The sequence below is a fragment of the Abramis brama genome (genome assembly GCF_963993115.1).
Source record: "Abramis brama genome assembly, chromosome: 8".
Classification (NCBI taxonomy): Eukaryota; Metazoa; Chordata; class Actinopteri; order Cypriniformes; family Leuciscidae; genus Abramis; species Abramis brama.
In genome coordinates, this window is record NC_139970.1 from 28,601,332 (window position 1) to 28,625,479 (window position 24,148).

General features: G+C 37.2%; 1 protein-coding gene across 12 annotated transcripts in view; it reads right to left on the minus strand.

Annotated features, from left to right (window-relative positions):
• Window positions 1-24,148, minus strand: part of stxbp5l (syntaxin binding protein 5L) — a 144,815-nt gene that overhangs the window by 86,107 nt on the left and 34,560 nt on the right. For all 12 annotated transcript variants that reach the window (XM_084123108.1, XM_084123116.1, XM_084123114.1 and 9 more), the window contains exon 3: window positions 2,281-2,362. In XM_084123108.1, the coding sequence (XP_083979234.1) occupies window positions 2,281-2,362 (82 nt within the window). The remainder of the gene's footprint in view (window positions 1-2,280; window positions 2,363-24,148) is intronic.

The following is a 24,148-nucleotide window of genomic DNA, read 5'->3' on the forward strand; positions in this document are numbered from 1 at the left end:
TCATTTGGACGTGTGCTGTTTTCAAGAGATAACAATGATATAAATACTGTTCGTTTTCTCACACAAACCGCTCGTTTCGTGTCTTAGGCCATCAATGTGTACTTATGATGGGGAATTGTTTCATTTGGACGTGGGGAATTGTTTTAATTTGGACTCTGTGCTTGTGTTTTGAGACAGTGACCATCGACCTGCATTATATGACTGACAGACAAGAACGGTTTGACCTAAAAATATCAAAATTGAAACTACTGCGGAAACAAAGACACCTACATCTTGGATGCCCTTGAGGTAAGCTAAAACATATCAAAAATTAATTTCAAAGTGAACTATCCCTTTAACATTAATTTAATAAATAATCAGCAAGTATAAAAATGGTCACCATAATTTTGCCAAGTAAGACATGTTCCTGAATCAACATGTTTTGTTGATCCTGGAAACAACATTCCTGTCCAATAATTGAGTCTTAATCCTAACCCCTAACCCTAACCCTACCCATAACTTATCGCTAAAATCAAAGGGAAATGATTGATGAATAACACTGACGTAGAAGCACTTAACCCTGGTTGTAAGCCTAAACTTGACATAAACTGTAAACTTGTCCTTCAAATCTGATGAGTTATTTGAAAAGTTATTTCAGGATAAACAGTGTTTCCCATACATTGATTTATCTGTGGCGGGCCGCCACAATATCAACATTGACCACCACAAATAGATTTCTGTACTTCCCATTCATTAACTAGACTGTGGCGACCGGAAAATATATAATATTTCTCATAATAACATAAAAGGTCTTTAATGTCGTGTTTTGCGCCATTGCTGTCAAACAAACTAAAATCGAAAGTGAGATAAGGCTTTGTGTCCTTATCAAAAGACTTGACTGTTTGCGCTGCGCAAAGAGAAGCGCGCACTTCGCTCACGCGATCAGAACATGATCAGTTCACAGTGAATGAATGTGGTGAACTCCATCTGTGCACGTGCTGAGTTTAGTGTGCATTTAAGATCGCAGTTACGCATTATTTCCACATTTGCATAGTTGACCATTACAGCATTTCACTAGATTTGTAATGAGACGAGTTTATAAACTTGTTTTCCGCCTAAATAAAAGCTCAACTGCAGTTTCAGCCAAAATAAAAGCTCACAGGTTTATCTCTTGCATGTATAGAAATAAGGACAAAACTAATTATGAAAGTTTAATTTATTTTTCAGTGCATTTGTTTTACAATATATGGCTATACAGCCATAGGAACAATATTATATTGTTATTAGTAGACTGAGACACTGAGACACTGCACTTTGTTCAATTTACTTATACAATGAATATTTGAATTTTGAACTCTCAAAGTGCACCAGATGTATGAATTTAGCTTCAAAATGTAAAAAAAAAATTATTCTGGGGGCATGCACCCGGACCCCCTAGAGAGACGAGGACCACCAACCACAATTTCACAAAAATCTTGTGGGAAACACTGAACAAAGATGTTGATCCAGTAACATGTTGCACTTGGGTGAAATCACGTTCACCGTCCTCAGTACCATCTCAGTTCTCATCTGAGTTCATCTCAGCAGGTAAGAAGCTAAAATATAAATGGTCTGATTCCTGGGGCAAAGATTTCATCATCTCCACAACTGACTGCCATCTCACATTCCGGTCAGGCTCCACTTTTCACCGACCAATGAATTCCCGACGGATCAAATCAAGCCCTAAATGTTTTTTTCTGTTGAATGTTCTTCTTCACTCTGAAAAACGTCTCATTACAAAAGTAAAATAGCTTGTGAATGCCACTTTCTACTGGCTTCAGAGATGTTTATATGGGCTGATAGGAAATTGAAAGAAGACAATAATAGGTAGAGATGAAAAAGTGGAGAGCGTTACTAAATTGCTGTAGTCCAAAATGGCCTCCGTGACAACTCTCGCACTTTTCTTCTGTTAACGCTCTAACTTCTTGTTATTCATGAGTTGATGTGGAGCGTGTGCGTAAGAGCGAGACAGAGAGGCTGAGAAACGTTCAGCACTTGACACGTCTGATGGGAAATAATGACTGACTGCATTAACACCACAGGGCAGAGAGGAAGAGAAGCTCTTGACCTAAGCGTATTCCTCTGCAGAGTTGAGCATGCATTTACACATGCGGTATTCACATACACACGCTGTCTATCCTAAAATACAAATTAAAACACACATATGCACTCTGCCCTCCTACGTGCTTTCTGCATATGCTGCGCACATGAAAATGGGCTGTAATATATGTGTGCCTGCATGTGTGTGTGGGTGTTCGGTACCTCATTGATGAGAAACTGCAGTTGGAGAACTGCTGCCCCACTCTCATGCTGACAATGACAGTCCACTCCCGGCCGTCCCAGACTGATGACATCACAGAGTTAAGGAAAAAAGGACAGTCATTTACAATTAAATTCTGATATTTGAAAGTTCGAAAAGCTTCGAAATTTGAAGGTTGTAAATGGTCATATGCACTTTCAACACTTTCCATACAGCAAGCTGGATTAGACAGATAGACAGCATAAAGTGTACAGAGCCGGACAGTAACTGAGTACATTTACTTGAGTACAGTACTTAAGTACAATTCAATACAGAGGGATCTGTACTTTACTCGAGTATCATTTTTGGGGATTACTCAAGTACATTTGAGAGGCAAATATTGTACTCTTTACTCCACTACATTTCTATCCATAACTGTGAGTACCCATTACTACTTCTAAAAAAAAATAAAAAAAAAGGAAAAAAGAAACATCTCGGAAACCCTCTCAAATGTGATTGGATTGTGCAGGCGCCACTGATTGGGACAGCCTATCAACAATCACCCTCAGCTTTCCGCCAAAGTCAACTCCATGGTCAGATTTAGATAAGAGACGAAACCATGGACGAAACAATGGATGAAGACGCAGCAGGTCCATCCCGGGAGCAATATTTTTTTTCCCAGGATGGTAGGGGAAGACTCATGAATATTCATTAGGGAAGTCATCCCTGATTGGTCTTAACCCCAGTGACGGGTAGGTTTAGGGGCGGGGTTATGGAGGTCATAAGACCCCCAGTGACGGGTAGGTTTAGGGGTGGGGTTAGGGGTAGGTCATCAGACCAATCAGGGATGACTTCCCTAATGAATATTCATGAGTCTTCCCCTACCATCCTGGGAAAAAAAATATCGCATCCCGGGAATGTGCCAAGCCGTGGCCCCACCTCGCCAGACTATTTCAATATTCTGAACAAGTTAATGATAGTTTTCACTTCAAGTGTTTGCTGTGTTTACCAATGTAAGCACTGTGGCAGTAGTAATGCAATATTTAGAAAATGTACTCTTGTACTCTTGATACTCAAGTACTTTTACTTAAGTAGACATCTGACTGTAGTACTTTTACTTGTACTTGAGTAAAATTTAGCAAGGGGTACACAGCTACATTACTCAAGTAATGTAGCTGTGTACTCTGTCCGCCTCTGAAAGTGTACAATATGCGGCTCAAGTATAAACTGTCTAAAGGTCTGTGCCAATATTTTTACCTACTTTTGTGTGTGTATTACTGAAAGAAAGAAAAAGAGAGAGACGGTGAATCTGTGGCAAGAGTAAATGGACTCATAAAGTGACATTAACAGATTAGACTCTAAAAGCAGCTCCTCACCCAGTTTTAAACAGATCTTCCTCTAGGAATGAGCTTAATGACTTATCTCAGCAGTCCACACACACACACATACACACACACACACACACACCCCAATTGAACAAGATGGTGGGAACAGAAAGTGCATGATTCCATTTTACTCTTATCTATAAATGTGTATGCACACAGATGTGTCCAATCACTTCAAAAGACAGTAAAATACAGATAATAACAAAGGAGGGAAATGCTTTCAAGACAGAAACAAGGTCAAACTCATTCAGTATAGTTCAGACCACACACAGAAGAGGTTTGTATAGCAAGAATGCATTAAGCTGATGAAAAGTGTGAGAAAAGACACCCATACAAAAGTTACAAAAGATTTTACTATAAGATTTCAAATAAAACTCTTTATATTTTAAAATAAATTCTGATCTTTTGAACTTTCTATTCATTAAAGAATCTTGAAAAAAAGATCCCAGTTTCCAAATTTATAATAATAAGCACCAATTCAGCATATTAGAATGATTTCTGAAGGACACTGAATACTGGAGTAATGACTGCTAAAAATTCAGCTTTGCCATCACAGGAATAAATTACATTTTTAAATATATTAAAATAGTACATTTTAAACTGTAATAAAATTTCACAATATTCCTGTTTTTACTGTAGTTTAATAAATGCAGCATTGGTGAGCATGAGAGAATTCTTAAAATCCAGAGACATGTCAATATACCCAAACATACAAAATGACTGACAGGCAGAGAGGTGCCTCCAGGGTTTTTTGGGTAACATGCGTGGGCCATGCTCAGATTTTTTTAGAGCCGTCACAGAGAAAGGTGTGATTTCTCAGGACATCTAATCTATTTCAGTGATATCTGCCAGGCAGCAGAGACATTTTATGCATGCTATACAGAAGCTTTAAACAACAGGAACTCAACAGAGCAATCAAACAGTCATAGACATAGACTTCCTATTGGCCTATATGATCACCCTCAGTTCAAACTTAAAGGAAGGAAAAAGACAGAACGTTGTAGAATAAACCCCTACAACCACTAATAAAACATCTAGGGATTTTACACAGACAGTGGTTAATGATGATGGACACTCAAGAAAGGACTGTTACAGCAAGTGTGTGAGTGTATGTATGTTTAAGGGAGATTGGTCATAGGTGTAATTGTTCTGCATGCTTGATTGACTCTTAACTGCGCTTAGTTAAATTGTGTTTACAAACATGAGCATTCAACCCACATGAACAGGAATTAATATGTTCAATAGTGCCTGGGATGGACACAGAGAGCACACACAAGAGACCATTGCACAAACTTCCCCAGATTAAACCACATGCTATATATATCGACTGCACTTAGGCTTGCTAATAAGATGAACATCAACTAACAGATAAACCACAGGCTTAATATAGCAACAGGGCCTCTGTAAAACGTTACTTTAGCAATTTTTTCCTGTGCACCAAAAAGTGTTTCTTAGCCTTATTTCTGAAGCCTTGGTTATCTTCCAGTATCACAATCTAACAGTAATCAAATAAAGAAATAAACTCGTATAGTACTGTCATTAATCCATATTGACCATATTGATGATCAAGCTACTTCTGCATTTCTACTTAAAGGGACAGTTCACCCAAAAAACAAACAAAACAAAAAAAATAATTTTGTCATCATTCCAAACTTGTATGATTGTCATTATTTCGTATCTACAGTAAAAAAATAAAATAAAAAAAATGTTATGTTCCCCATTTCCTAAAGTCATGGAATAGCTTTGTCCCCCCAAAAAATTACAAAATTAAGTGCCCCATAGCCCATTTCACACAGAGATTCCGGAAAATACACGGATAATGTGTCCCGGGATTCATCCCGGGATCGTTTGATTTTGGTTCATTCACACTGCCAGTGATTTTCCGGAATCTGTGAGTGCGTTCACACACATCCCGTAAAGGCAGGTGACGTCAGGATGTGATAACTCCTGTCAGATATCAGTTCTGCTGATAACTCCTCTTCATCATTTCTACACGAAGATGAGTCCATACTCCCCAGTAGCGCCGCTGGATTTGCCGAATGGCTCGTTCCCCATATGCTGTAGCATAGGTTGTAGAAAGGCCTGTGTGATGGCACATGCGTCATCACTACGACACCCCCCTTACGGCATTGGTCCTGGCTTTTGTTCACACAGGGCGCATTCCGGGACTGATCCCGGCAATGTTACTAGGTCCCCATCCGGGCATCGATCCCGGCATCAATCCCAGGACGTGTTTGCGTTCACACAGAAGGCACTCTAGCAATTTTACGGCAATTTCCCGGGATCAACGCGCTGTGTGAAAGGGGCTATGGTCATAATTCTCAAATCTCATTTGTGCATGTGGAGAAATTTGGAGTGTTTAAATCAGTTACTAGACACACAAGATCCAATGATATTTAGCAACATTGATGTCAAACTTGGCATGGCGCACCATATTTGAGTACACATGAAAAAGATATATACAAATGGAATTTGACTTGAATGAGAATGAGATTGAGCATTATCAATGAATGCGTTTTGTCATTTTCAAGATTGGCAGCCCCTGACTAACATTGACTTTTATTGTACACAAAATACCCAAAACATCCTAATAAACTTATTTTATGTACTAAAGAGGAAAGAAAGGCATACATGTTTGGAACGACATGAGGGTAAGTAAATGATGACAGAACTTTCTCTTTTGATTAACTACATTTATAGCTACATCCAAGGCTTTACAAGGTTCAAAATGACCACTGAGAGATGTTTTAGTGGTGAAGAGGGCACTAAATTGATGTCTCCATTGTGAAACAAGGCTAAACAGAAAGATATATGATCGATGGAGGAAGAAGAAAAGGATGGAGTGAGTTAAGAGATGTTGAATATAAAGACTGGTGACTCAGACCCTGAAAAGATGGGATGGAGGAGCAGAGGTAAAACCCAGAGTATCACTGAGTCGGGAGGTGAAAGAGAGAGATGAGTCAGAAAAAGACAGAGAGAGACTTCAACAGGTTTGACGTGGTGACTCAGATTGAGTAGGAGAGAGAGATTGAACGGAAGAGTTGAAATCTAATGGTGTCCGTGTCATAAAAGCCACAAACACGCACACAGGTAAGGTGATGTTGCATGACTCATTCTGGTGTATTTGGCTTTGTGCTATTTATGCACTCTCAAAACTATGGATTTCCTCTTAATTTGTCAACATTAATTTCTCCTTTTTATTTTCCTGAAATACATTTCAGTGTAAAATCAACAACATCTCTGCTTCATTAAAAATCCCATGAAATAAACAAGTTTTGTGGCTTTTACTCCTTGTCTATTTACATTGTGGTTAACTATATGTTACATAGACTATTAAAAATGTCATATATATATATATATATATATATATATACTGTATATATATAAGGCTGGAGCATATCCCAGTTTCTATATATTAAAATATCTTACCGACCCCAAACTTTGACAGAGCGGTTGAAGTTTTGAAGCGGTTATTTTTTCTTTTCTTATGGTTATTTTTTATACAATTATATTTTCCTTTATATAAAATTTTTTATTTTTTTTACACAATTACTGTTATACTCTCTCTCCAATGCACATACTGTCTATAGACTGACAAAGAAGATTTTCATTATAATTATCACACAACTGTGCTAAGGACCCATTCACAGTGATAAAAATGAGTTGTTGGATTCCCTACAGAGCTAAAGACTCCCTCCATTGATATAAAGAGAAAATGATGTTGATGAACAACATGACAATTTACCGAGCGTTCACAGCAAGAGAAATGAGTCAGTCAAAAGGGGTAGAATTATTGACAGAATAATTGCATGCAAGATGGTTTTGCAGAGAGGGAGAGAATCTGTCTAAACTATTCTCTCATGAAACCTTATGAAACTAAACAAAAAAATGTATTGCTAGAGAGAAGCAAAGCACATTTCATTTGGTTTCTTTCTCTCCTGCAAACAACTCTTTCCAATGCTGCTAATTAAAAAACACTGGCGTTAATGTAGCCATGCTAAATTACAGACCAAGCTGTTTTTAGTGGGTCTCCCCCAGTCAAATGTGTGAATATCTGTGAGTGTGTGTGAGACTGAGAGAGATTTTATGACAGTCACTGTGAGTCTGATTGCATCTGGTAATATTTCACTGGTGTTTGTGTGAAGGATGCAGTCAATCACTGCTCAAACAATCAATCAAAACACAAACAAAAACACTGCTAAATCTGAGAATTCATAATCATGTTCCTCACTTCATCGCTTTAGGAAATATGAAACATACCATGCACCACCTATAAAAAAGAAAAATGATCAATTTGACAATACAGTGAGCAAATTGAAACGCATCCAGCTTTATTTCTACTGAGAAAAGGGCTCCAGTATATAATCTCTCATGTGTCTCCTAAAGTGTTTCAGAAGAGATTTCAAAAATATCTCAAGCCGTGTTCATATGTTCAGTCTGCAATCAAAGGTTAGATATCTCAACATGAACTCAAACATTTCTTTATTAAAATGAAAATTATCCAAGACTAAATCATCTGAGCAATGCTATTCACTTTCATTTTATATCCCAAAACTCTCTATTCTTTCATGTCAACAATTGTCTCATTTATGTCTATTTTGTATCACTTCTAATGAATTTTAGCACAAATATCAGAGACAAATGTGATTTGAGAAGTCTCCTGAACAACGAAAGAGCAAAACTTTTCTATTGATTATTTTTATTAGCCCTAGGATTGATGTAGGATTATGTGAAGGGTTACAATCATCTTTAGATATATAAAATTATGAGCCCTGTGTGTGTGTGTGTGTGTGTGTGTGTGTGTGTGTGTGTGTGTGTGTGTGTGTGTGTGTGTGTGTGTGTGTGTGTGTGTGTGTGTGTGTGTGTGTGTGTGTGTGTGTGTGTGTGTGTCTGTGATATCTCAGCTCAGCACTAATATAGTCAGCATGGGGGAAGTGATTATTGTAAATTAACACACCATGATTGGGATATGCAAATTTTACTTCACTGACTTTTCACATACGGCTGTGTATGCATGTACACCTGCACGTCACGTCTTGTGTCTTTAATTAAAACTAACAAATCACCATGTTTTGTGTGTGTTTCCATGGCAATACCGTAGTATTCTTTATGAGGGCCTTAGTCTATCATGTAAATACCATGGTACATGAATATGGTATTCACTTACATTTACATTTATACGTTTATGCGTTTAACACTTATCTAAAGCGACTTATATCGCATTCACATTTGATCAGTTCATGCTTTCTTTGGGAACGGAACCCATGGCTTTGGCATTGTTAGCGACATTCCCACTGGAATATAGCTCACTCAACAGTGTTTGCTTGTCCAGTCTGACAACATCACTCAAAGATAAATCAATTCAAATAACGTACTGCAGTGTTTATGTTTTGTATTGATTATTGGTGGCAGGAAATGTAAAAAAAAGAAAAAATAATAATCAGGAGTGGCCCTGTATCTCAATGTGCAAACCTCCCCGCTATCATACCCAATATCCATGACACAGTGGCCGAACATACAGCATTTGCTGAAATTCTGAAATGTGCAAGACATGGAAACTATTGTCCCATAAGGCCACAGGTGCTGAGGAGTTATCAAATTCAAAATGAAAGCAGAAAAGGGGAAACAGAACTGTGAGCTAGGCATTTCTTTTCAAGTTTAAGGCCTGTTTCACACTGTATGTGTAAGCAGCGCATATTTTTTCAGCGCCCATTTGAACAGATTAGAGCATTCACCCTACACGGCGGGACGGTGCGGCAGTGCGTAGCAGGAGCAGAGCAGAAGTGGCAGTGCCGTGATCGTTTTGTCTATTTAGTCTATTTTTCCTGCCCTGCTCACACTGAATTAAAGCCACAGTGCAAGTGTTTTTGGTCAAAATACACCCGAGTTAACATGAAAAATAACAAATTTCACCATAACATCATATAAGTGAGGTGTTACGTGTTTCACAGTCACCATATGACATTCAGCGCAGTCAAAAAATAAATATAATACATGAAAACACACCATTGCCAGGAGTTTTTGCCCAAACTTCAAATGAAGTTGTATAAATGATTAAAACTAGAGGTTTATCTTACCTTTAAGATTACTTTTATAATGTAAACTACATATATACAGTCACGCTGCTTACACGTCTAGTGTGAAACAGGCATAAGTGTTGTAAGTTCAGAGAAAGTTGTTCCTCATCGTTTTATTAAAGGTCCCGTATTATGCCCCTTTTCACAAGATGTAAAATAAGTCTCTGATGTCCCCAGAGTGTGTATGTGAAGTTTTAGCTCAAAATACCCAACAGATAATTTTTTACAGCATGTTTAAATTGTCATTTTTTGGGGCTCAGAAAAACGCACTGTTTTAGTGTGTGCCCTTTAAATGCAAATAAGCTGCTGCTGGACGACCCAGGGGGCGGAGCTTCATGAGCTCGCGCTCAGTCTCTCAGGACAATTTCATCTCACGGAATGATGATAATATCAGAAACTCTCAGTAACGGTGTTCATTTCGAGTCGGACAATAATGCCAGAGTGCTGTATAGAGATGGAACAGGTATAGTTTAGTAGTTTAATTACGGTTATTATAACGTATTTGTCATCTGCTTGTATGTATCCAATATTAATAGCCTACAAGTCTGCTGTTTCGGATCAGGTCCGAATGATGATCAAACATATACTGATGAGTTTAATAAAGTTTATTGTACATCACACAAAAGATGAAGCGTCAGTTTTACTTCAGAAAATCACCGTAAGAGCTGAGTAAACAGTAAGTTATAAGAAGTGCGCAAGTACATAAATGAATTTCGGTAGAGTTGAGGGAGCATTTTCTTTAAAAACAAAATAATTCCACCTCGTCTTCAGCGGCTGCCTCAGATTTCGGGAGTAAATAGAGAGAGCTATGTGGATTAATACATCCAGCCACACAACACCTACAACGCTTGGGAGACATTCTCGTCAGTGCAGCAGCTGTGAACTCGATCAGGGCGGGTCTATGTTGAAACGGCAGTGTCTGTCAACACTCGTGGGCGGGGCCTGTGCTTAGTGACGTCACTAAAACAGCATTCTGAAAACAGGTCGTTGGGAGACAATGCTGATGATTTATGGGGATTAATAAAAAAGGAGTGAGTGGATTTTTATCACTATTGGCTGGTTGTGTACACACACTGCCAACACACATTTATGTCCAAACAGCATGCAAAAGTGAATTTTGCATAACAGGGGACCTTTAAACTTAACACTTTATAGGTCAATGCCAAGTAGTACACTGACATTTGAAAGTTTGGGGTCAGAAATATAGGAATATATATATATATATATATATATATATATATATATATATATATAAAATATATATAATAAATATATAATAATATATAATATATAATATAGCTAATATATAATAATTAGGAATATATAATAATATATATTATTTTTTTTATTTTTTTTAATGCCGTTCTTTCAAACTTTCTGTTCTTCCAAGAATCCTTAAAAATGTATCACTGTTTATATATAAAATATGAAGCAGCACAACTGCAGTCTGTTTTCAACATTGATAATGATAATAAATTTTCTTGAGCACCAAGTCAGCATATTGGAATGATTTCTGAAGGATCATGTGACACTGAAGACTGGGGTACTGGATGCTTTGCCATCACAGAAATTAATTTTTAAATACATTAAAATAGAAAACAGTTCAATTAAATTGTAATTAATTATATATCACAATATTACTGTTTTTACTGTACTTCTGATCAAATAAATGCAGCCTTGGTACTTGTTTCAAAAACAATAAAAAAATCTATATTGAAAAGTATTCTAAACCAACAAAAAGTATTTAATCAACAGAAGAATGAATCATATTCAGTACATACTATGAAAGTTATAAGTCAGAGACAGTGGAAAACTGAAAAAAGGTTACTGCAGCAGTAAGTATTTAAAAAGAGCAACAGCCATAAATATTCAAGATTTGTACATGTGCGAAACCCTCTAACATCAGCACATCAGAGTCTATTGACCTTGTATGTAAAACATTAATACTTATATGGATGTGGCCAGCCGACTTCCAGTAAATCCACTCTGATTAATTGATTGTGAATAAGCAATCTTTCTCATATCTTCTCCCCACTATACCGTGAATTATTCAGCGAGGGGTGATGTTTTTAACTCAAGGACATTCGGTTTGGCATCCAGACTCACAGGCTCAAGGGCAGAGTGAAAATGAGGGTGTGTGGGAAGCTGTCAGCCTGATTCTTTGAATGTTTTTCTCTTTAAATGTGAGCCTTTCATTGTGATTTGCCGGGTAAGAATAATTGTGTAGATGAGGATGTTGGCACCCTGGGCATGTTCCTCATGCCAGATCCCAAGTTAAAGCTCTTTTCAAAGAACTTTCAATGAAAGGGGCAAGAGCGGTTATAATGATCTCAGCTGAGGCATTCGGCTTACGAAATGTCAGCAGGTAACACTATTTTTCTGGACTGTGTCGTTTACTGCGCATTTCTGCCGATTCGAGTTGGCAGCATCGAGCTGGGGCTGGCGGCATCCTGGCTATCGCTTTTAATTATGATCCCTCATTAAGCTGCGCACATTCTGCCGAGCCAGAGGATCCAGGTGTTAATGCCCGCACCCAAACCTGCTCTGACGAATGACCTCATCCACCGCTGAAACCCCTCTGGCTGCGCCGCACACATCTGCCAGACGGTGCGCATGAGAATGCGAGGACGCTGTAAAGAGAGTGCGAATGGAGACACGTGACCCTGACGGAGCACAGCTTATGTAGGTCTTCAATAATATAGACAATAGGAGGACACAGGTGTGTGTTACAGAACGGAGGGAGCTGGCAGCCGGTTATTGATAGAAGATCCTCCAGCTGTTCCAGTATCAGTGGGAAAAAAAGCTCTGTCTCACCCAGATAGGACTGCTGACCCAGGGCGACACATTCGATTGGTCTGCTATTGCATTTTTGCAGGGTGACATTTTATGGTTCCTTTCACACCGAATGTCTGACAATTAGAATAAAGGGCGAGAGGCAATTTGCATACTGCGGCCCATGATGACTGCCAGTTATCGGAGATAGACATGCTCTTTTCTCTTTTTTTTGCCTTCTCTAATGCACATGACTGACAGACATAACAGGTCTATGGTGATTATGCATTACGTTTTTGGCCTGTTCTGTTATTTTGTGGATATTAATTTTAACTGTTACTAGTGGTGCCTGCAAGTCTCACTGTTATTGTGTCTATACTTTTAACATGCTTAATGTAACTCATCCTGTGCTACAGATATGAATAATACCGAAAAACAAGCAGTTTGTTCAGAAGAGGTGTACTAGAACTTTTTGCCTGGAAAATGGGCGAAAAAAGTCCCACGGAGTTACATTGAAGGAGGGACCCAAGCCATAAAGGGAGAACAAGAATATAATTATGTTTCCATCCAAATTATTACTACACCAACATTCAAAAGTTTGGGGTTAGTAATATCATTTTTTTTTAAATAAATTAATAGTCTTATTCAGCAAGGATGCATTAAATTGGTCAAAAGTGACAAAGACCTAAGAAAGAATATAAAAAGGTATGACAATTTACAGAAAAATATTAATATTATTACTGTTTTAACTGGAGCCTTGTTGGGGGAAAGATACTTCTGTTTTACAACCTTTGTGTGGTAGTGTACTTTACAGTACATACAATATTATTATATTTTATGCAAAAATTGGAATATTGTGAAAACAAGTTACAAATAAAGCAATGAACAAACAAAATCTTAATTTTTGGGAAAACAAAGATATAAGTTGAAGACACTGGGAATTGCAACATTTTAATAAATGAAATAATTTACTGGCTATTCAAAATGCACAGACAAATCTCTGGCAAATCTTGTACTTGACTCTTTCTTCTGTGAAATACAAAAGAAGATATGTTGTACCCCAGTGTTATTTTGTACCCCTTGACATTCATTGTTTGGACAACATTGTTTGTTTTGTTCAGAAAATGTTTTATGTTCCACAGAAGAGAGATATGAGGAATGAGAGAGATATTAAATGATGACAGAATTTTTTTTTTTGGGTGAGCTATCCCTTTAAAAAAAACACCTGTCAAACACCCTAGAACACCATAACAAGCACATAGCAACACCTTAGAAATCACCCAGAACATCCTAACAAGCACATAGCAACACCTTAGAAAACACCTAGAACATCCTAGCTTTATCCAGAACCCGAGTTTGCCAAATACAAAATGTTCCTGGATCAACATCTTTGTTGATCCTGGAATAACATTCCATTCAACCAATCAGATTTGAGGGTTTTGAAGTTTACAGTTTATATCAAGTCTAGGCTACAATCAGGGTTAAGTGTTCATTTCCCTTTTATTTTAGGGATAAGTTATCCGTATGGTTAGGTTTAGGGGTAGAGTTAGGGTTAGGACTCAATTTTCAGACAGGAATGTTGTTCCAGGATCAACAAAATATGTTGACCGAGGAATGCGTCCAACTTGGCAAAATCAGGACATGTTAGCATATTTCACTTTTTGCACCGATAAGCATAATTAATTCATCCATTCATTCATTCATTCATTTGTATCTGTGTACATCAGTTCTGTGCTCTAGCTCATCTTGTTCTATTTTTCCATATTACATCTCTTGTTTTGACCATCTTTTGTTTTCCAGCATGTTTCGTCCTGTACTGTCTTAATTACCCTCAGGGGCAGAATGTCTTGTTCCCGTGACAACGGACAGTACTGCAGCTGCATTGGGGTGACAAATTAAAGACCGAATCGATCACCATAATAACAGTAGAGATATAAAACCCCTTCTGTCTCTCACTCCTTCCCTTCTACTTCCCACTTCTACTTCCTTGCATTGTATCTGTCTCTTGTCTGCCCCAGGCCACATGTTTTAGGTAACCGGTGCTTGACAGGGCAGTAAATAGCAGTGTTTGTTCACCACGCTCAATTTAATGAGGACGAGATTAAATGAAGGCAGGATGATTGCGCTTAAGGGGACGAGCCAATGAAAGTCAAGCGATGAAGAGAGAAGGAGGAAATGGGGGGAGGGGTCAGGGTTCTCCAAGAATGATCAATAACCCTTGAGCAAATTATTATTGGCTTGTCAGCCTCAATACACTAGAGCATGTAAAAATAAAATAAAATAACAAAATTATGTTGCCCACTTTCCAAACATCTACAAAAGTCAATGAAAACATATACACTGGAGAATAACTGTCATTTGCAATGTAACTTTTCGGTGTATTTTTTCTTGTGGCACAATGTGACATCTGATAGTTTCTGATTGACTGAAATTTATGTTTAATAGACTGCACTGATCTCTTTCACTTTTCCCCCTATTCATTTTCTCCATAGACATTTAAAGAATTCTTCAATAAAAAGTTTAAAGTCCTGAACCAAAATAACTAGTTCTGACTTAAATCACACTACAACATTTGATTTGAAGATAAACAAGTGTATGAAAATGAGAAAAAAAGTCTAAAGTATACGTGTACCGTGTATAAATATACTGTATAAACAATATAAAACTATTGTCAAGAAGGATGAGTAGAACACATTTGAATGAATATAATAATAATAATAATAATGTTTACTCATATAGATTTAGACATATTCAAACAAAGTTGTTTGAGAGTTCAGGAAGAGTTCCTTTATGTTATTCCCAATGATTTATGGGATTGGGATGTCACTGTTGAGCTCTTTGGCCGTGATTCCAGTTTCTATGGTAAAAGCATTTGACAGCATTGACAACATGATTGATAACACCTTGCTTCAAGGTTACTGGAAATCTATTTTTTAAATACAATAGTGTCATTAATCTGATCAATTTAGTTCAAGTTTTGTGCATCCGATTTTGTCAGTGCAATAAATATTGACAATATTTCTGAATACGAGTACGACTACTTACTTCAATATAATATTACTAAATAAATCTGATAACCTTAATTATAAACGCCAAGCACGTAGCAACACCCTAGAACACTTTAGCTCAATTGACTGATAAGAATCACTCAATTTCTATGCATTCTTATTTGAATTAACTGCAATAATATAAATAATGTACATTTTAATAATGTCATTTATTCAAATATATGCAAACATATTGAAATTGTTTGAGAGTTTAGAAATATACACTGTGTTCTATATTATTATGCAAGTGACAGTAGGATTTCAGTACAATAAATATTCAGATTTTTGTTTTTCAAAGATAGTGTTTGTTTTATTTCTCATATCTTTTTAGACAACTGGCCTCAATCTCAGACAGGTTTGTTAAATAGTTTGCCAGGTCTACTTAGGTAAATGCAAACCCTACTTAAAGAGGTTCTTCCACATTATTAAGCAAGTCACAGTTCTCATGCAATATGGGGAGGAAGAAAGATATTTCTGAAGATGAAAAGCATGAAATGGTGCGATGTCTTGCAAAAGCCATGAACACAATTAATATGTTGTGAAAACTGAATAGAGATTATCAAACTGTCAAAAGATCTGTGAGTGATTTAAAGCACAAAAGAACCCGGTTAGATAAACAGCCCTATCTTAAACCCGGCGCAATGCAAGTGTTTTTTGCTAGTTTCAGTCCGACGCAGTTATCATTTTCACGTCCTGCGCCACGTTGTTTAAATAGCAAATGCATTTGCGCCCATTTGTGCGCCCATGGACGTGCTGGTCTGAAAACGAGGTGTGTTCTGGCGCATTGTTGGCACGTTGCTATTTTGAGGCAACAGAAATAGACTGCGCCATTGACCAACTGAAACCTGGTCTAAAGTCAATGGCGCCATTTATTTTTTTTTGTTATTTAAAGAGCGCGTTAGTAATGTGCGCCTATAGGCGGGTCCACAACACGCGTACACTAACATGCCAAATATTTTAAATAAAAGGATTACAATGTAAAATATTATTATTGTGTACATTAAGATATGGTGGAATCCGGCTTGTCCCGTAGATGGTCTGCTTGCACACTTTTACCTCGCGCACGAGCAGTTACGTTTGCGCTCTGGAGACGGCTTTGGTCTTTCCACTATCAAATTCCGTCATGTAATCTGCTATTCCGTCTCAAGAACCTCTCCATGCAGGCTGGCAGTTGTGTGTAAAGTTGTATTTCTGCCACCTCTTACCAAAGCTCATGAAGAGAAATGTTTAAAGTGGGTTTAGAAATAAATTTTTAAACAGTTTTATTGCCGTGGTGTTTTTTGCAGCATGGGGTAGTGTGTTGTCCTGATTGTCCTTTCCTTAAGAAGCATTTATCTGACTGAATTCTTCTGTGCTCTAAATTACTCACAAACCTTTTGATAGACCTTTTGCAAGACATTGCACCAATTAATGCTTTGCATCTTCAGGAAGATCCTTCTTCCTCCTCATATTGCATGAGAACTGTGACTTGGCAAACTATTTAACAAACCTGTCTGAGATTGATACCAGTTATCTAAAAAGATATGAGAAATAAAACAAACACTTTCTCTGAAAAATTAAAATCTGAATGTTTATCGCACTGAAATTCCATTGATATTTGATATGTTCTGGGGGTATACGATGGGGTTTGTTTAATAAACAAACCGAAATTGAATGCATTATTTAACGAATATCCTGACCTTGGCCGTTGGCCTGTGCACGGCTACTCGATGTGCGCATTCGAGAGACTCTATTAGCGCCGCAGTTCACACCGACTCACCCCGAAAAAGCACACAAGTTGTGATAAATCAAGATTAATTGTTGTGCTCATTTCACAATGGCTGGAGCCATTAGAAACAGAATTAGAAACATGTCACTTATTGCATCGCTCCAAGTAAGGACATTGTATCATACAGTGGGTGTTAAAAATCAATAAAAATAACAATATTTCCTGTAAGTTCCTTTTCATCTGTCCTTATTTGACTCTATTTTCTTTTCTCCTCTTATTTTAGCACTTATCTTGGCGTGAACACACCTGCGTGTCCCAGACACAGGCCTTCCGGATCACTGTCACTCCATTAGCATATAATGTCTAAACTATTTTCACTATCTCTCTGTCTCACTGTCTTACAGAGCTGATCATCCCCGAAGGTGATGGTTTTAGGGCATGCTTACTGTGTCACTCAGTTTGGGACAGAAAGAAAAAGGCTGCAATTAGCCTAGAGTGGGATGCCATCACTCCACCCTATAAAAAGGACAAAAGAAAACCAGAAAGGATGACAGGACGAGTGGGAGAAACAAAAGGGAAGTTTTGCCAAATTGCAAGCAATCAGATGAGTCCTACAGGGACAAGAGTGATTTGATAATGATCCTATTGGCACGACCACAGTATGGCACGCTGGGCTCATATGATGCGTGTAGATGAGGGTCAGCAGAACAGAGATGAAGCTGTGAACATAATTGAGTTTTTCACACTCCTTCTCAATTCACTCCTTATCTCTCACTGGTTTTCTCTTTGGGGCTAGTGCGAGAATCCTGCTCAAAATTAACAATTTGTTCCATCTGCTCTAAAAATCAATTACTTCCCCTGCAAGCCAGCAGAAAATGGTTTCTGGGATATCCAAGAAATGCCTAAAGGAAAGAGAGAAATATGTGTAAACTCTAAAGAGAGAGGGATTTAGAGTTTAGGGAGGGATAAAAAGAAAAAGAAGGGAAAGAGATTAAAAAGCATTTCATTAAGGAAGAGTTCAGCCAAAAATGAAAATCCTTTTTACTCACTCCAAACACTTATTTTAAAGTCATTAACTTCTTGTTCAAAGAGCTGTTGAATAAATACATCATTTACATTATACTACATTGTTTAGTTGTTGCTGCTGCTGTTTTTCAGTGACACGGCAGATCAGAATACTTTCTTTGAAATACGGTTGACTCAACAAATCTCCCACTAATTGGATCAGAATTCACCAGTTCAGTCACTGTTCCTACTGTTGTCTATTTGTACGCTAATAAACACACACAAAGGGGTCAGTGCACATCTGGAGATAGAGAGATGTAATGCGAGGAGACAGACAGACATGCCGTAAACTCAGTCACTGTGACAAGCCAAAGGACCAAGGAAAGGAAGCATCTAAAGAAAACAGATACGGTAACAAATGTAAAAGAATAATTTATGACTGCCAATAGAACTATCAATGCAGTTCATCTCATGATTTTGGATGCTGAAATGTAGAAGAATTACAACGACGACAACAATAATAATTTAATACAGTATAATTAATAATATTGAAATACAATGGTATTATATTATTAATATATTTTATTATTTTATTTATTAATAATAATATTTCTTACAATAATATTAGACCCTTTTTTAAAAAACAAATATGTATAATATGTATCAAATATTGTTGCTGCAGCAGTCAGTATAAATGGTGAATTTTTTAATGTATGTAATATAAAATAAAACTTGGCAGCTATAATTACAACATGAAAAGGTCTTAAAAAGAGAACAGAATAAGACAAGAATAAGAAAAAAAGACAAATTATGATAAAGAGAAAATTAAATATAAATGAAGTTCCATAGTTATCAACATCGCAAATCTAATAAAGTTTTTCATATTTTCATTTGTAAAAAAAAAAAAAAAAAGAATACACATTTATAATGCTATATATATTGTTATATTAGCTTGTCAGTAAATTACATTAAAAAAATGATGCTGCTGCGAGGGTGTTTCTAATACAACAGCTGAGGGAGTGAAAAAAGTGAGTTACAGACGAACAGAATAAGACAAAAAGAAAAGAAAGAGAAAAGAAAGAGAAAAGATGATGAAGAGAAAATGAAATATAAGAGTGTTCCTACTCTTCTGAAAGTAAAGTGGGCACTTCATTATGTTGTTTTCCAAATCTTGCTGAAAAATATGAATATGCATCTCTCTCTCTCTCTCTCTCTGATCTGACATTAACCTGAGGTTTTGGTGCATGTGCATGTGCTGTGCTCAGCTGAGCTGAACATTACGACACTGCAAATATTAATGTGAGGTCTGCTCATATGCATACTAATAACAATGCCAAACAATACATGAATATTCAACATATAACAACCCTCTTTTCAGAAATCACTTCATTTCCTTTGTAATGATGAATGGCATTTGACAACACATAATAACACAACAGAGCATTCATCTGCAAAATGAAAAACTTAATCTCACATGAAATTAGATATTATTGCTTTAACCCCACAGAGGCGATATCGGAGCAATCATCTGTGTCACTGCATTGTTTCTGTTATGTTAAATCACTAATGAATTACTTCTTCCTGTAAGACCTTTCTCCAGAGACTCCATCTTATTGTCTTTGCTGTTTTGTTAGATGTGTGGGACATGGAATGTGTATTTGTGCTAACATAACTACAGACTTTAACAACACTGAATGACAAACACAGGATGAGACACATTGTCACATTTTGACGAATACACAATAATAGTTGTGGGCAAGTCATTCATCATTGTTAAAGGAATGGTTCATAATTGAGAAATGTGTGTTTTGTCATCATTTACATTTACCCTCATGTCTTTCTAAACTCATACAACAGTCTTTCTTCCATAGTCAGTACATACTGTTCTAAGCATGGGTACCATGTCAAAATGTACTCAATTAAAAGTACAGTATCAAGGCAAAATATACTTAAAAAGTTTCTGTATTAATTGACCTTAAGTATTTCGAGTAAAAGAAAACATTTATCTTTGGAAATGGGATGATGAAATGATGAAACCGTAGAAATGTTCTAATTGATTTAACGTTAATGCAACCTGTAAAATCATCTTTTTTTCCTGACTTAATCGGGTTATGCACCACTTCAGGTAAAAATGACCAAAGTTGCAATTATTGAAACTGATATCACTGGCAGAAAAATGTGTTATATTGATAACTTGTTAAATAAATAAATGCATACGTAATATATAATTACGTTAACTTGATAAGTAAATGAAATTATTTAAAAATAAATGAATATTAATAATAATAACCAACATTATTTATTATTTTCTAATAATTCATTTTAACTTAAATAAATCATATTAATAATTGTTATTATTAACACATATTATGTGATAAATAATATAATGCTCAATTTTGATGATTATGGTGAAATATGTATCTTTTACTTCAGAGCTCTTAAAGAAATTGTAAGGATAATAAAAGGTTAACACTTTAGATTAGGGAACACATATTCAATATTAACTAGTAGTTTATTAGCATGCGTATTACAAGCATATTGGCTGTTTATTAGTACTTATCGTGCCTTTTCTGCATGACCATTCTAGATCCCTTAACCCTACCCCATTACTTATCAATAAGCAGTAATTAAGAGTTTATTGGGGGAACTACTAGTTAATAGTGAATATGTGTCCCCTAGTCTAAAGTGTTACCATAAAAAGCATTCTTTTTTTCCTTTTAGTACAAATACTCAAGTATTGTACTGTGCTGCATGAAAGTCATATAAGTAGTTTTTACAATTCGTGCACTATTTTGGTTACACTATTGCTTTAAAGTGTGTCCAACAGTGCTAATTATGTTCCTTTCACATGCCAACAGCAGGAGGTAAAGCAAGACCATTGAACTCAGCTGACAGATACAGTGTCTTCTCACACAGACAGTGAATCAGCATCACGGTCAGCAGCTCTGTGGCACTACCAGAGATGTTACGGGCCGCAAGACAATTGAATAAATCCAGCCTGAATGCTGCCGCTATGAGCTCAAATGCCAAGTACATTCCAATAGCCTTAAATCCCACACCTAGTTTACCGTACTCATGTAATCTCTCTGGGTCTGTGGATGACCCCACTATATTTCTCTAATACTGGGATTAGTCTAGTACAGCACGCTTCTCAATGAAATGCTTCTGAATATTTCTTGCACAGAGCTGTGCGTAAGGTTATGCAGAGGTCTGCTGTCCTTTTGCTCATAACTGTCCATCATTCGCACACAGTGCTCAAGGTCTTGTGTTTTATGTGGATAATTCCCTGCAGGAGGCAAACAGGCCCCTGCCTACATTTTCTGCTCCGAAGAATAAAGTGCAGCTAATACAGCATCCTACCAATCCTCTCTCTCTATCTCTGATTCTCTCTTTTTCACACATACTCACATTGATGGAGCTAGTTGGCAGGACCCTCCCCATTACCACTTCACTCATGGTACCACATCCTCTCTCTCTCTCTCTCTCTCTCTCTCTCTCTCTCTCTCTCTCTCTTTCTCTCTCAAGGAGATATTGATTTTGTAGCCCAAAGACTTTTACAGCATCGGGGGCATAGTAAGAGTTATCTATCTTCAATGCACAAGCAATCACACACCAATGAATGCATTACACAAATCTGCAGTTACACAAATTACACAAGGGTGTGTGTGTGTGGTTGTCCGATATACAGAACCTGTGCTTGTAAAAGCCTGTAAGCTCTGAAAAAGATATTACAGTATATCCAAAAACTAGTAAGATGCGCTAATATGCTATGCTAATGACAAGAAGGCTGTTCCAGGAAGCTCAGTGAAAAAATAATCAGTTGAGAATGAGTTGAGATGAATGTTGAATATAAATACATTTGTAGTACATTACCAAAAACAGAAAATTAAAATTTTTTGAAAGGCTCTTATGTTTACCAAATCTGCATTTATTTGATCAAAAATACAGAAAAACACTAATATTATGAAATATTATTACAATTTTAACTTTATTTCTATTTGAATATATATTTTTTAAATCTAATTTATTCCATGTGACTCCAGTCTTCAGTGTTGAAACCACCATTTCAAGCCATATCTGAGTAAATATATAGATATAAAGGCATATAATGCACATTGTGAAAAGGCTGAAACATTTTGAGATATAAATTTGCCCAGATCTATCTGTCAGTCTAAGCAACTGTCCCACAATCAAAAGTCTGTCAGGCAGACAGCAAACAGAGAGGTTGGGCCAATAGCTCTATACGGTTGTTTTCTCTGAACTGCTCTCAGAGGGCACATGCAGTATATCTAAGCTTTTACTCATCTGTGGCCATTTCCCTCTGTTTTCACTTCCACCCATTTACAGGATTGGCAAACACATTTTCATAATTTAGCCAATACATAAACACAAAAAAATCAGCCCATACAAATGTGTAGTTCTCTGTGGCATGCACACAAACACACACGCCTACACGCCCACACGCCCACACACACAAACACAAATGTGTCCGTAAATGCACGGGTTTTTGACAGCAAAAAGAGAGAGTGCAGCAATCATCATGTTGTTGCCACCGAAAACAACCCCAATTACCATCATCGGTGGTTTTGTCTGCAGCTGACATCACTGCTGGAATGATTTGAATCATAATATATACGTCAACATGTCAAAAGCTGAAGCGTTTTGGGTTCATTAAAGGTGCTCTAAGCGATGTTGGGTGACGTCACTTCTTGTTGACGTTCGAAGTATTGTCAGACAAAACGGAGGCTAGCTCGACCCTCCCCCCTCCTCATCCCGTCCCCTCCCCCGATGTAAATTTGGAACTTCGCGCATTCCTTCTCCTTTTCCCTTTTCTTTGCTATTTGTTCATCGGAACGTTGTCTCTTTGGTCGTGTGTCGGCCATATCAAAATTCAAGAGAATATAATTCTAACGTTAGTCGTTGTCGTTGTCTAGGACATCTCTCCTCTAGCTAACTTCCGTCTTCATGCTTCTCTCTCCTCCACTCCCCACACCCCCCTTCATGTGCACGTGCACTAACCCCCCAACCCCCACCCCCAAATCATTCTTGTCGGCTGGAACACTGTTTGTTATGTTTCGTGGTCCAGGCTGGCCGAGTTTGTTGCCATTTGTGGAGCCTGGGCTGTCTACAGAGACCGCGTTTTTTTACAGTGTGTTCAGGGGACAGGCAGCCAGCGGATAGTGAGGAGATGTTTGCTGTATGTGACAAAAAATGTTTCAGCCTAAAAAACGCGTGACATCGCTTAGAGCACCTTTAATGGAAATTCAAAATAATTTAAAGCTAATTCAGTGCTTTTGAACATATCGTACTCGGATGCTTTCATGTAGTCAGAATTTTTTCTATAAGACATCTTATCATGAACAAACTAAACAAACAAGACATCTCATTCGTGAACAAACTCAATGGACAAGGTATTTTTGTTTGTGAATGAACTGAACGAACAAGGCATCTAGTTCACGAAAAAAGGAATGGAAAATGCATCTAGTTTGTAATAGAATTAAAGGAACTGTGGGAACAAGATGTTCATGAACAGTTCATTCAGTTTGTTCGTCACAAATTAAATGAACTTAAGCTAAACTGGGCAGATGGCAAAATTTTGCATGGCATTCCCTCATCCTCAAAAACCATAAAGGAAAATGATAGAAACTACAGACGACATTAAATTAAGGATCACAACTCAACAAAGACAAATATGATGATGTCCAGTGTAAAATCAGGAGCTGGAAGCAAAACCAGTTGAGAACCACTGCAGTAAGCCAAAACACACACACACACACACACACACATACTAAAAGAGGATCTGGGATCTACTCTCTCGCTCTCTCTCTTTGTGGAACATGAGCTGGTCGGATGACAAGTGGTGAGTCACAATGTGGGCTGATGAATAATCTTGATTT